We start from the raw sequence: 14,349 nt of genomic DNA on the forward strand, positions 1-14,349 counted from the left end.
GACGGTTGCGAGCGTTCTTAGGGGCAGGCAAAGCGAACACTGACGAAAAGAAAATTGATAAAACTTTGCCCCGTTTAACAGACCCAGTCTCCCCTTCCCTACCTTATGGCTACCAATTCAAACATAGATATAGAGGATGCGACCCAGCATCTTCGGGACATCTTAAAACTGGACCGTCCTGGCATTAGCGCCGGTAAGTTGCCGGGCATAGGGCAGGTGGGAATCATCTTTAGGCCGCAGTGTGATGCTGTGTCGTTGTTGCGTAGCTAGCTAAATGTATGCTAACTACCTACCTCTAGCCGTAGAGGTGTCTTCACTGTTAGCTAACGTTAGCCACCATAGCTAACGACCATATCTTTCAGTTTCGCTTTCTTTCGCCAAGTTTGGTTACCACCTATACTTTACATAAGAAAAGCGGATATTTTATTAACATCTACCGAAACGAAGTGACCCAATAGCACATTTGCACGTAGTTAACAAGCTAGCTTTAGCTTGTTGTGCGCTGTTAGCTGTGTAACGTCTATAAGCTGGTTAGCTAACGTTAAATTAAGACAGTCAACTAAGCAAGTCGCTGACAACAGCTCTCTTTTGCTTTTCATATTTAGTTTGCCAGTTTAACTTTTGCCTGACATTGCATTATTTCGACTAGTGGGATGCTGGTGTAGGAGTAAAGTCAGAAGCTTGTCTACAAAAGTTACCAAACGATGTCTGACTGCAGAGGTGAAGTAGCTATAGCTAGCTAATGTTAGCTAGTTAGTTATCTTTTATAATTTTTTAATTGCGTTATTTAGGCAGAAAGTGTTTGGGCTTGCCCTTAAGGTAGTCCGCTAACCAGATTTCAACGGTAACTGATATTTTAGGTAATAACTATCTAGGTGGACTATATAAAATTAGCGAGTTTTTGTGGTCAAATCTTTTAATGCTGTTCTTTGACTACGAGGGGCATATGCACATAGCTAGCCGTATAACCGAGCTTTAACGTAATGTTAAGCTAGTTGTAAGTTATCAGTGCAAAGCTCGTAAGGTAACGTTATTGCATCTATAGTTAGTGGTAACGTTACTTCCTAACTTCTTAGTAATTTCAGTGGCGCCAAACGAGGTTTAACTGATAGTTAAGACAAACTGTTTTTGTCAGTCGCATGGGGTAGGTCCAGTTTGAAAATGCATATTGTACATTTATGGCATAGCATAAGTCAGTTTAAACCAATGTTTGTAATCTGAAACACATTAAAATGTTAGAAAGATGCCATGACTTATGGCATGTGTCAAGTGAATTGTCGCTATTCTTTGATCCCCAGACGCATCTACAAGTGATACTCCTAAAAAGACATCTTTCAATGGCGAGTTAAACGGCCTGCTTGGAGCTGATTTCATCGGAACAGGAGAGTGTGCAGCCATGGCCGGGGCACCAGGTCTTAGCCCGGAAAATCTTAGCACACAAGAGTGCCAGACTATGTGAGTTCAAGCTCTCTTTGATTGTATATCTATGCTATTTTATTTGAATAATTGGTCTCATGTTCTTTCAAATGTTGGTCTCATTGGCATAGATAGGCAAATGCCATGCAAATTGAGGGATGATGAATGGAGTTGCCCTGTTGAAAAATGCACATGCAATACGAGAATGATGTAATGAAGTATTTCTATTGCTTTGCCCAGCTGCCTATCAGGGGATGATGGGTCTACTTGTGTTGCCATCACTTCCAGCCTTGTAGAAATAGTGGCAAGTCGTGACTCCAGCATTGACAGTAAGGCTCGTGGCAGCAACAAGGTAAACTTTGTACTGTAAACATGAGTATGCCCTCTTGCATGACTGTTTATTGTTTAAGTCATATTTGGTACTACCGAATTGCCCTTTTCCACCTGTATCCAAGTTGATTCAAGATCTGTTTCACTTAAAACAATTCAGGTGAAGATACAGCCTGTGGCCAAGTATGACTGGGAGCACAAGTACTATTATGGCAACCTTATTGCTGTGTCCAACACTTACTTGGCCTATGCCATCAGAGGTGAGTGTTTTAAATTTTTCAAATACAGACTATGTGCAAAGCACCGTGTTGACAACAGCAGACAAAACAAAAAAAATCCCCTGATGGCTTCCCTCTGTTCTGAATTGGTACCCTTAATAACCTTGTAAAGTGTGCGGTTTGAGAGGTTTGTGGTCAATATACTAATACAGGGCAGGAAGAGATCTGAACACTTTCAGTTGGTTTGTCACACTAGAATGAAATCCAGATCACCCAAACAGCTTTAACACGGTCCGCCCACATATTGCCCACATATTTCTGTCATTGGCTTTTACAAAAGTGAATGCCATTGAAAATGTTGGAGTATATTATTCATCAATATTTTATTGTGCCAAAGATGCACGTGTAATTGTTGCTGTTCAGATCTTTGCCAAAATTCCCACTGTACATATCCCTTAACACAGCGGCAGAGGAACCAATCACGGTGTGGCTGCCATGCAGCATTCCATCTGCCATGACAATTCCTCAAACGAGGAGATTTCCTCTTTAATCAAATGAGGGATCCTGTGAATCGTTTTGACTGTTTTGATGATGCAGACAAGATTAGGTTGAATTGAAAATTCTAGCAAGAGGATAAATTGTTGTTCTGATATGTTCTCAATAACGCATTTGATAATACGTTCTCAATAACGCATTTGATAATACATAGTTTTGTGGGCTTTTGGTTGCATTATTTAATCGTCATTAAAGGTTGAACCATGTGACTCACTGGCAGTTTTGAGAAATGTTTGGCTCTGTTGTCACAGTTACCTAGAGTTACTGGCCCATTTCAGAGGCTGCTGCCAACACAATTTCAGCTGAAAATAAATTAGAAACATGTGATGCTTCTCCTTTTATTCCATTTGAGTATTTTTAAAGTCTTTTTAGCTGTGTTTTCTGGCTGGTTGGTGTTCGCAAAGCTAATAACACATGAACATTTTCTCTATTGTTTAGTTTTGATTAGACATCTGTTAAATGTGCATGATGTGATTCACACCTTGGAGGATTGGAAAAGCACAACTTAGAAAAATCATGCAAGTTGTTATATAGATTTCAGTGTGACGATCATTTTTTAAGTTTCTCAATGGCAGTGCATTATGTTTTCAGGGTTCCGCTCATACCATTAACTGGTCTAAACAGACCTTCATTGTTTTGTATTTCGGATTACAAAACCTGACATACAAACAATGGTCTTATTTGGTCTTTGGTTTGAGTTTCAAGACCCTTTCATGTTGCTATCTCTGTTTTTAAGTTCAGGGAGAGGCAAAGTGACTGATGTGTGCTGTGCATTTTGTTGGTGCATACACTCCTCTTAAGATGCTTCTAACTCATTGATGTATGCTAAGTGTGTTATATAAAGCTACATTCTGTGATGGCTATTGTCATGTAATTGTTATAAGTCGGTTATTGCTTTGTTTTGTCCGTTGCTTATGCCTCTTTTGTGGGTGTCTGTGCACAGGAGCTAACAATCATGCGATGATCCGTGTCCTGAGCCTGGGCTCGGCTGAGCGCACCCTTCTCAAAGGCTTCACCGGTGCAGTCACAGACCTGGCCTTTGCCCACCTGGACTCCACCCTGCTGGGCTGTGTAGACGAGGCCGGCAACCTGGTCATCTGGCAATTGACCAGCACCAGTGGAAAGATCCAGTATCCTCCCCAAACAGCTCTCTGCATGAGGATGTCTTTCAGCTGTTTTTTTTTTTTTTTTTTTTTTTTCCCAGCATAACTAGGAAAACAGTCTGTTGGAACTGGTACTTAAGAGTCCTTGAACTGTTGACATTTTGTCTGGTTGTGTGTTATGTTTGCATGATGTGTGTGTCCGGGCTCATCCCAAACAGAGTGCAAAGCCTGTTACTTATCTTCATTCCCAGCCAGAGATGGTGACTTAAGTCTGCAATTCAATAATTCACCATTTTACCCATACCTCCACCAAACACTGCCCTCACTGGGGAGGGTAGTTAAGATATTCTGCACTCTGTGTCTGTGTGCGCGTCTGTTATTCTCCACTCTGCGTGTGTGTGTGTGTGTGTGTGTGTGTGTGTGTGTGTGTGTGTGTGTGTGTGTGTGTGTGTGTGTGTGTGTGTGTGTGTGTGTGTGTGTGTGTGTGTGTGTGTGTGTGTGTGTGTGTGTGTGTGTGTGTGTGTGTGTGTGTGTGTGTGTGTGTGTGTGTGTGTGTGTGTGTGTATGTATGACATAGCTCTGTGTGCTGCGTTTGGATGCTTATGGCAGCCTTAACCCACGGTGCTTCTCAGAGATGAGGTGGTAGTGCACATCCGCAGGCCTGAGGACACGCCGCTGAACTCTCACCGGAGGCTCATCTGGTGCCCCTTCATACCCGAGGACAACGAGGAGAGCCCGGAGGAGTCTTGTCAGACCTTGGCCCTCCTCCACGAAGACCGAGTACGGTTCACACAACACTGTCCACTTATTGTAGACCACCATTGATGTGTTTGGGTGTTTTTTTTTGTTTTGTTTGTTTTTTCCCATTCTTGTCTGTTGTTTTGTATTCAGCTCTGTTGCTGGACGGTATGTTAACAGAGAGACTTAAGTGTAAATATTTTGGAGCTGTTATTGTAGTCCTTCCTTTTCCCCCTCATCTCACACTCCCATCTCATCTTCTACAGGCAGAGGTTTGGGATCTGGACATCCTGAAATCCAACAACAGCACTTGGCCTGTGGATGCAACTGAGCTAAAAGAGGGCTTCATCACCATCAAAGGACATACAGCCGTAAGCAACCTCAATCGCACAGTTCTCCTAATTCACAGTTCCTCTCGATAGCTTTATTTACCACAACTGCGAGTGATGGTCTATTGAATGCACACACACCACAGTAACCGTTTCAACAGAATGCTACTTCTTTTTGGTATAACATTTGCAAGTAAATGAATCCATTGTGTTTTGCTTTTGTGTTTAGCGCATAAGTGAAGGAGCTTTGTCACCTGATGGCACTGTGTTGGCCACCGCCAGCCATGATGGCTATGTTAAGTTCTGGCAGATTTACATAGAGGGACAAGATCAACCCAGGTGTGCTAATAAGAAGTAATTACGCTCAACGTCCCTCTTCTACTTTACGCATACATGATTTCACATGATTTCACTTACTCATCTTGGCCTGGCTGAAAAATAAGTCCGGTTCGCTTTCTGTTACCTGCCAATATGGGAGCTTTTCTCACCCTCTCTCTCCCTCTTAGATGTCTACATGAGTGGCAGCCTCATAATGGGAGACCTCTGTCGTGCTTGCTGTTTTGTGACAACCATAAGAAGCAGGACCCTGAGTAAGTTACCTTCGAATGTACATAAACTAGAGATGCACCGAGGGCAATTTTTTTGGCTGATTCAGATTTTTCTTAGAATTTGACCTGCCGATACCGATTTTAGCTGATTCCGATTTAATTTCTTCTAACCACTTTACAGCACACACAAAGAGTTATTTTCTATATTTTCTTTAATAGAAAATGTTCATATAGAAATCAACGAGAGAGGTTGAGCGGGGGGCTGTGCCTTTCTGCATCTCCTTCCTTCGTTTCTTACTCTCTCATTCGCTCTTTTCTCTCTCTTGTCACACACACATTCACACATGCTGGTTATCCAGAGGTCTTTCCAGTGCAGGTGTGTGTCTCTGGCATTAGTTGTTGAAAAGGTTGTGTAAATCATAGTTCTTGTGCTTTTCCTGGGTGAGTGGGAACTCAATCTCCTCTATGTTCAGTGATCTGATCGTACACTATGGCTGGGAGCATTTATGAATCCTGACCTCACCGGTTTGCTGCTAGCTTATTTTTTTTTCTCATTGTGTTATTCTTTGGCTGTCCTCTGCAGAGTGCCGTTCTGGCGTTTCCTCATCACCGGAGCGGATCAGAACCAGGAGCTTAAGATGTGGTGCACCGTTTCATGGACCTGCCTGCAGACCATTAGGTCAGCTAAACACACACACACACACACACACACACACACACGGACACGCACATGCACATACAGTAATGTCCTGTGTATTAACTGCATTATGTGTAAACCACAGGACCGTGTTTTATGCAAGTTAAAAGAAACAAAACCATATTAATGCCCTTGTGTATTAACCTCATGGCTGGAGAAAGTTTGCAACATCAATGTATAAGTCGCAACCAATAGTTGGGAAATTATGGTAGATACTATACTCGCAAATATATGCGCACAAATATGTATGATTTAATGATTTTAAATTGTGTTTAAATTAAATTGTGAATTCTCTGTTTAGGTTTTCTCCAGATACTTTCAACTCAACTGTGCTACCCAGTCTGAAGGCAAACCTGGACCTGGCTGCAGAGTGTCTGATCCTCACTGATGTACAAAGGAAGGTGAGCTACCACCACTGCACGATCTACACAATACACTACACCTGAGGTGCATTCAAATTCGCAAACATAGGCGAATGTTTGCGTACGTTTGCAAACAGTTTTCCGCAAGCCTTGAGTTTTCGGCAACAGTCGCAAACAGTCTGAGGAGGTAGTGCTCCGCGAACATACACAGGACGTGAGTTTGATGAAGGCAACAATGCAATTACTGTTAGAATGGAATGTTAGCATCAAATTGTTGAAATTTAACTGTTCAAAGAAAACATGTTCACCACAAACGTTCGCCACTGTCTGCCAAATTCGAACGCACCTCTGTACTACATCTAAGGACTAAGACCCATAACAGTCAAACATCTTCAGCAACTTGAGCCCTCATTGGTTGTTTTGGTGCGGCGAGGCCACTGTGGGATAGTGTGCTTAACTCTTATTTGATGCTCATGTCTGTATCGATCAAATCAATCTCTCACTCGCTCGCTCACACGCTCTCGGTCTCGGGCCGTCTCTCGCTGGCTCTCTGCAGGTGATCTATGTGATGGAGCTGCATCAGGACCAGGAGAAAGGTCGCGCCAGCTTCACGGCCGTCTCAGAGTTCCTGCTCACGCACCCCGTGCTCAGCTTCGGCGTACAGGAAGTCACCCGCAGCCGTCTGCGCCACACTGAAGTGCTTCCCCCAGACGAGGAGAGCGAGAGCATGACTACAGGTTAGTTTCCATCTCATTAAGCGCACTACTCTTGCTCTGTGGTAGTTCATGCTGCAGCACACGGGTTGTTCAACTGTTATGCATTTTTGTCATTAGTTCATATTTCATTAAGAATGTTATTTTGAAGGATTCTTATTTTTGCTGGAAATGTACTATGTTTGCATTTCAGAAGGAAGCCAGGGCCCCATGGAATCCAAGTCAGGAATCAAAATCAAACTCTACTGTGTTCACACAAAGTAAGTTCCCATTGGTTAATAATACATGCCCAATTTTGAATATGTTGGCCCAGCCGCACAACCTGCTTCACACCAGTACGCCTTTCTCTCAGAGCCGTGTTAATGAACGAGCACCGTTGGTGTGCAGGCAATCTCCTCACATGAATAAACATACAGTTAATGCTCACACTCGGCCATTAATATTTCAGCATTCTATCCGAGATGCGTTTGCTACTGCTGATAATTTGGCTGTGTACATGTGTACCATTGATCAAAGACCCCCCCCCATCGAGAGACACACACACGCTCTCTCACATTCACCACCACCCTGTTCTTCCCTCCAGGTCCCTGCAGGATGTGCAGATCTGGTTCCAGCCTGACCTGGGGTCCTCCAGCTCGCTAAGCTTACCGCACATGGGGTCACAGGAAGCCTTAGGTGAGTGCCAGAGGTCTCTAATAACAGGATGTGTTGTGGGAAAGTCACATGAAAGGCCCCGAAATGGGACGCCATCGTTTTTAGTGAATGTGTGCATTACAAATGGGTGATTATGTACCGTTTATTTTATGCGTTGCTGCTTGAATCAGATACTGCTCCTTGGGAATGTAGAGGTTTTCCATGGGGCTCAAGGAAATAGATGGACTTTCTTTTTTTCTTCTTTTTTAAAAGCAGTAATACTTACTATGCCATAAGTAAAGCAAGTTTTCTGTATTATCCCTTATTATACAGGTTATTACATAGTTCTCATTTAGATTGCCGAGTCGTGAAATTTTCATTTTAACCTTCTCCGTGTTGTCTCGGAAGAAAACCTTTTTGAAGCTCTGTGTCCCATCTTCCTCTGCAGTGTTGTGTCTGGTGGGAGTTTGTCGTATCGATAAATTAAAGAATATGATGAATATAAAGAGAGGTGATGAGTGCTGGAACTGTAAAGAGGCAGTGCAAGGCCACGCACATCCCTAGGCCAATTTTGGATCGATCTGTATTAAAGAAAGTCAGACGATGTGTTTTTCATGGACCCTGGGTTTGTCTCTTCAGCAGGTTTCTCAGACCACCTGACTGACATGAGTGTGGAGGGCCTGAGCTCAGATAAGGATTCGGGGAGCGACTCCCAGAACGACCTGTGCAAGATCCCCGCCCTGCCCGCCCCCGCAGACTTCTTGAGCTCTGTGGGCGCTGCCTCTGCCGCTGCCACCGCCATGCCCAAACTCATGACCCCCGATGCCTTCATGACTCCCAGTGCATCAGTAAGTGATCCATTACAGTCATTTCCCGTGTGTTAGCCGCACTGTGTATAAGCCGCAGGGCTGTGTTTTATGAAATTTAAAAGAAGCAAAACCATATTGATACCATATTAACTGTCCCCGTGTATTAACCTCATAGCAGAAGAAATTTTGCAAAATCAATGTATAAGCCGCATCTAATAGTCGGGAAATTATGGTACTGCTATGAGCAAATGCCTCATTCGAGTGACTTGGGAAGCATGCATGGAGTTTGACTTAAAATAACCTTGTAACGTGATTTTGGCACCCTCTGGGGGTTTGGTGGTGCACCAGTGAGTATCTGTATGGCACCCTGTACTGATGAAGCTCTGATGGAAACACATTAAAGCGAGTCTTGGTCTTCTAGTAAAGCACAGTTCTGTCTCTAAGGTGAGATCGTCATTCCACTAGATGATTCAAGTGCTTTTCCGATGTGAAATATTCACACATACATTGGCTAGCACTTCAACTTCAAAGATCACACCATATTTGGAAAGTTTGATGGAAAGATTTAGATTGTGATTGTGGATACATTCTGTGATCCTAGTTTTTATCTAAATTGCCGCCATCGTGTGACCGAGTGCCTCTTCCTCACAGGTACCAGCCTCGCCAGGCAGTGGAACCAGCAGTCTGACCATCGTCACGGCGATGAGCTCCGATGGTGGTACCAGGTGGGTGTAATCTCCTGACAGTAATGTCAATGTGGAGCTGGTCTCTGCTCCACAGTGCTGATGGGTGCCAATTATATCCCATTCCCACTTGGAGTGTGTAGAAACATTTATTTAGCATTTATTCAACATCAATCTAACTTTTTTTTAGGGGCCTATATGGGAATGCAATCTACATGTTCAAGTACCGTTGCTAATTGCTCGTTTGGCACCTAGTATCTTATATGGTCATTAGTGACACTTTGTAACATCCCTAGTGTGAAATGAAGCAGATAGAATAATGTTCAAGAAGGGCAAGAGGGAGGGTGGACTTATGAAGGCGTTTGATTTGTGCTGATGGGATTAGTCTCATTTTCGGGGAAGGGTTCTGCAACATTGGTGTTCTGAGAGGACTGATGCAGCAGTCTCTGTGTATTAATGGTGCAGTTGCAGTTGTTGTTGTCGTCGTTGGTTCTTTTGTTTTTTTGTTGTGGCTAACTGACGTCTGTGCGGTGATTGTAGGGGAGGAGAAGAGGTCAGCCAGAGCCCGAAGATGTCTCTGGACAGCAGCGGCAGCAGTGGCCTCAGTCTGAGCGCCACCAACACCAGCAGCCCCAGAGCCAACTCCATCCTCCTGGCAGGCCTCGGAGACATCCAGGTAGACACACACACACACACAAACACACACACACACATACTTACATTTATTCATTTAGCAGACCCTGTTGTACTTACATATGTCAACTATATAACTAGGGATTACATTGTCCCCTGAGCAACTTCCTTCAAGTCGGGAGTTGAACCCACAACTTTCAGGCTACTGCAGGCTTACCCATCTGCTTAACCACTACACCTCACACATTGCTTACATGACCTCATGTCATACTTCACACATCTGCCCATGTTGACGGGGATTTCAGCCTCTCGATCATGACTGTGACCCTTTTTCAAAACGAGAGGCACGTTAAGGGCTGTTGATAGAATGCACCTCATTCAGAGGCACTTGTACAGATGCAGTAATATGACTGTCCTCCCTTACCCTCGCTTCCATACACCTCTCTCTCTCTCTCTCTCTCTTTTTCTCTCTCCTTACCCACATTCACTTTTCGCTCACTCATCCACCTTCTACCCACCCACCCACTCAACACACACACACACACGCTCTCTCTCTCACGCCTTGCTCTGCAGCTTCAGAGTTTCTCTCCGCCCTTGCCGCTCTCTCCCACGCTCCTGCGCGAGGCCTACCCCTTCAGTCACATGCCCCCCCTCACCTACCCGCTCCGCCCCTCCCAGGTGCCCCCGCTGGCGCTGGACCTGCAGGCCATGGAGCCGCCGCTGCTGATGGCGCAGGCGTCCCCGACGCGCGCCCGCTCCCCGGACGTCATCTCGTCCGCCTCCACCGCCATGTCGCAGGACATGCCCGAGATCGCCTCCGAGACGCTGCAGCGCGGGAGCCTCGCCGCCAGCGTGGCCGCCGCCGCTGCTGCCGCCGCCGATTCCGCCCAGGTGTCCGCGCCGATGTCCCTGCCCGGTCTCCACGGCGACAGCATGGCCTCGGCCGCCTCGGCGCTGCACATGCTGTCGCCGCGCAACCACTCGGTCGGGCCGGAGCTGGGCCTGCATCCGCTGGAGCTCGGCGCGGGCGCGGGCCCCGCGGACGGAGAGCAGCGGCTCAGCAACACGCCCTCGCTGCTGGAGAACGCGCTGTCCCAGGAGAACGCTGCCGCCGCTGCTGCTGCGGCCGCATGCGCAGACAACGGCATAGGCCACGCCTGGCCTGCTGCGCCGGACATCACACGGGAAACCAGGCAGAGGGACAACGGCATGGGAGACTGGTCAGTTACCTCTGTGTGTGTGTTGTGTGTGTTTATATGTGTGTTTGTGTCAGCATAAACCGGTAGTAGTCTCGATAGCTGGCACCCTGGCCTTGAGGCCAAGACCTATATATTTTAGTTTCCCCCCGATGCACAATAAATATTTGTAATGAAATGGATTTACAGTTGCCGTTCTGTTCTCTGCAATATATGATGTGCTGTCGCAGTCCTTAGCCTTTGTGCTTTATTGTATTGTGTGCGTTTATAGCCACCAGTCATGCTAATTAGACTGCAGGGAAGTAAATCATTCCAGCGTTTCCGCAGTCTCTTGACACTTAAAGTCTTAAAATCTCTCCTCCAGCTCAAGAGAGGACATGAAGGACAGACACATATCGTCTCCATACCATAGGCGCGCTTACCATCTTACCCAGAACGACAGTCAGGACGCCAGTGCAGAGCAGAGGTACACACACACACATTCACTCACACACACACTTATACTGTCACACTCCCTGACTTTTAGGCAGTCTCTCAAATACTCGACACACACAAAAAAAAAGAGTCCCATAATCTGCTTATCAGCCTGCTCTCTCCTCTCGTCTCATCTCATCTCGTCTCGTCCCTTCCTCTCCTCGTCTTGATTGCTTTGTTGTTTGATTATGCGCAGTGACCACGATGATGAGGTGGCGAGTCTGGCATCGTCGTCGGGGAACTGCGGCTCTCGCTCGAGCCACAGGCTGCCGGTGAAGGACTGGAAGACCTCCCCCAGGGGCTCCCCCAAACTCAAGCGCAAGAGCAAAAAGGACGACGGGTGAGCAAGCGTGGGGATTCAGGGAACACATACGATACAACACTGGCACAAGAAAGCGCTGCACTTATATTCAAATAGTGCTTTGTGCGCATTACAAATATGCGCTTCTATTGCTAAAGCTGTCATTACATGTATGGCAGGACCACATACAGGAGAGGATATCAGAACAGATAAAAATAACATCTCTTTGTGCTTTATGCAAAGAGCTAGTGTGTAGGGCAAGTGAAAGATTTATTTTCCCCTTTCTCTATGCTACAGCATCTTTGACCCTGCAGTTGATTCCCCAGCCTTTGAACTGCAAGACCTAGAACCAGAGAACTAAAATCCAAACTAATGTCAAATCCCTTTTTTTCTCCCCTTTCCCACCAGAGAGTCCTCGCAGGTCCGGCAGGGTGAACACCAGGTAGGCCGCCGACCTTCTGTTGTTTTCTTTCCCTCTCAGCATCATCTCCTGTTTCTGGTTCTCCTGGAGAGGCTCACTGTGCTGTTGAGCTTTTAGTCGAGTTAAATACACCTAAGTACGCCAGAGAACCTGAAAATCCCCGGACAGGAGAGCGGGGCTTTAGAGGCAGCCTTGATGTGGCAGACAGCAGTGATGTCGGCGCGCTGTAATCCCCTGTAATCCGGGCTTAGTGAAGCGTGGACCTTGGGCTCTGCATCCCTCGTGTAGCGAGCACAGCCCCTGTTTTTCACTGTTGTGTGCTTAGAGCCTCTTCTGTGTGTGTGTGTGTGTGTCTCTGTTTGCGGGCACATGTGGGTGTGTGTACATGCATCTGTGCATACATCCATCCACCTCTGTTTGTGTCCATCTGTGCATAGATATGTTGTTTGCATGCCTGCTTTGTGCAGTACAGAGATGTATCGGTATGAACATATTAACATGACCATTATAGTGACCGAAATCACGGTCAAGATTATCATGGTTAACAGTTTTATCGCATGATTTTTTTGTTGTTTGTTTGTTTCACAAATGTGCTGAAAATGTTTCTAAGCCTACTACCAATGATAGACAGAGCTGATAATTGCCCAGTACTGCATGCACAATAGCAACACAACTGAGTCAACAGAATAGCTTAACGTTTGGTCATAAACATGGTGTGGCTCCTTAAAGCAGAAGTCTCCCTTTTATACTCGTGCTGAGGGAGAGAGAAAACATTAACTAGTAGAAGTTTGATGGCCTAGCGTCTGAGGTAAAGTTAGTAAATTGACGGTCACTAAAGAAAGCTGCAACTCCTTTGATTGAAATTGTATCTTGTACACTGTAAATTTTATGCTTCATTTATAATATTTAAACAAAGAGATCTGACCACACTTAAAGCTATATTCTTCAAATATTTTGTCACTGTCAACCTACATCTGTCCTCATACAGTCACATTTTCAGTTATGAACAAAAATGTTCAGGAATTATTTAAATGTAGAATTTCGAAGTAGAATGTGCGTAATGTTTCATTCATCCATCCTGGTTGGGATGCATGTTACAGGCATGGGAGACAAGAAAGACATATAGTTTAAACTAGCCTATGTAAACTTCCGACAACATCTTTACAACATTATTGTGAATGAATGGTCGTCACAATTTGTATTTCGCTGTAGCCTACTAGATTATTAATTACGACAAACTTCCAAGATGCAGAAGGCAGCTGTATGCAAATATCAGACGAGTGGTAAAAAAGTTAAAGCGCTCAAGTATTATGCCACTTTTCCATCAGGTCCCTTTCCACAGGTGTATTTAATCATCACCATGCAGTCTGCATTCATAATCTCGGTGCTTGATTGTATACACCTGTGGAAAGGGACCTGATGAAAGCACATGAATACATTTTGGTAGATTCAATGGAGAACCATTCCTGTGAGAGTAGGCCTGCGAAAATGCACCACGGATCCAAAAATCTAACCAGGTTTATTTGTGTCATCATGAAATATGTGTAGCAGGTGGCACCTGATTTCAAACCCATAACAAGCCCACATTGCATGCTTCGACTGTGCGCCTACATAGGAGGATTTGGCTGCAGTAATTAAGATAATTAAAATCATAATGGTAATTGTTATCGTTGAGAATTTTATCGTGTTTTACCGTTAACACAGGCAACAGTTACATCCATACTGTATATGTACAGTATACCTGTGTTTATGTGTGCTTGTCTCTCTTCCCACCTTTGTGGTGTGGAGTGGTGGGATGTTGGGTATGTTTTCCCTGTGGATGTATGTGAGCCGCTCCTTATTTGTGTGTGTGTGTTACAAACACTCCTAACTTGTCTGTGTGGAGGTACACTTCTCACCTGTGTGTGTGTGTGTGTGTGTGTGTGTGTGTGTGTGTAGATGAGCCCTGAGATGTACGAGGAGATGCTGCTGCTGATGCGGAGCCAGCAGCGGGAGCTGGCCGAGCTGCGCCAGAGCCAGCTGGAGCTGCTGCAGCGGCTCACGGGCCACATGGACGGCGTGCAGAGCTCCGTCATGGCCCACGTCGAGCACGTCATGCTCTCCCAACAGGAGCAAGAGCGTATCCTTTCCACCAGGGGGAGCCCACACCACTCGCACGCTCACCAGCCAAAGCCCAGACCTGTAGGGCAT

The 14,349-nt window shown here is 45.5% G+C and overlaps 1 protein-coding gene across 6 annotated transcripts in view; it reads left to right on the forward strand.

Moving 5' to 3' along the window:
- The window catches only part of edc4 (enhancer of mRNA decapping 4), a 28,451-nt gene continuing 14,102 nt past the window's right edge, over nt 1-14,349 (forward strand). The window contains exons 1-22 of one of the 6 annotated variants that reach the window (XM_062546789.1): nt 1-193; nt 1,299-1,455; nt 1,657-1,768; nt 1,907-2,006; nt 3,463-3,649; nt 4,255-4,402; nt 4,627-4,731; nt 4,919-5,043; nt 5,196-5,279; nt 5,821-5,916; nt 6,236-6,335; nt 6,853-7,033; nt 7,203-7,269; nt 7,593-7,684; nt 8,282-8,490; nt 9,103-9,176; nt 9,675-9,810; nt 10,341-10,987; nt 11,328-11,429; nt 11,634-11,777; nt 12,147-12,180; nt 14,098-14,278. In XM_062546789.1, coding sequence (XP_062402773.1) covers nt 106-193; nt 1,299-1,455; nt 1,657-1,768; nt 1,907-2,006; nt 3,463-3,649; nt 4,255-4,402; nt 4,627-4,731; nt 4,919-5,043; nt 5,196-5,279; nt 5,821-5,916; nt 6,236-6,335; nt 6,853-7,033; nt 7,203-7,269; nt 7,593-7,684; nt 8,282-8,490; nt 9,103-9,176; nt 9,675-9,810; nt 10,341-10,987; nt 11,328-11,429; nt 11,634-11,777; nt 12,147-12,180; nt 14,098-14,278 — 3,169 coding nt within the window. In that variant the 5' untranslated portion in view covers nt 1-105. The remainder of the gene's footprint in view (nt 194-1,298; nt 1,456-1,656; nt 1,769-1,906; nt 2,007-3,462; nt 3,650-4,254; nt 4,403-4,626; nt 4,732-4,918; nt 5,044-5,195; nt 5,280-5,820; nt 5,917-6,235; nt 6,336-6,852; nt 7,034-7,202; nt 7,270-7,592; nt 7,685-8,281; nt 8,491-9,102; nt 9,177-9,674; nt 9,811-10,340; nt 10,988-11,327; nt 11,430-11,633; nt 11,778-12,146; nt 12,181-14,097; nt 14,279-14,349) is intronic. The other 5 variants (XM_062546793.1, XM_062546790.1, XM_062546791.1 and 2 more) reach the window with 5 other exon arrangements.

The sequence above is a fragment of the Sardina pilchardus genome, chromosome 10, assembly GCF_963854185.1.
Source record: "Sardina pilchardus chromosome 10, fSarPil1.1, whole genome shotgun sequence".
In the NCBI taxonomy this organism is placed as follows: Eukaryota; Metazoa; Chordata; class Actinopteri; order Clupeiformes; family Clupeidae; genus Sardina; species Sardina pilchardus.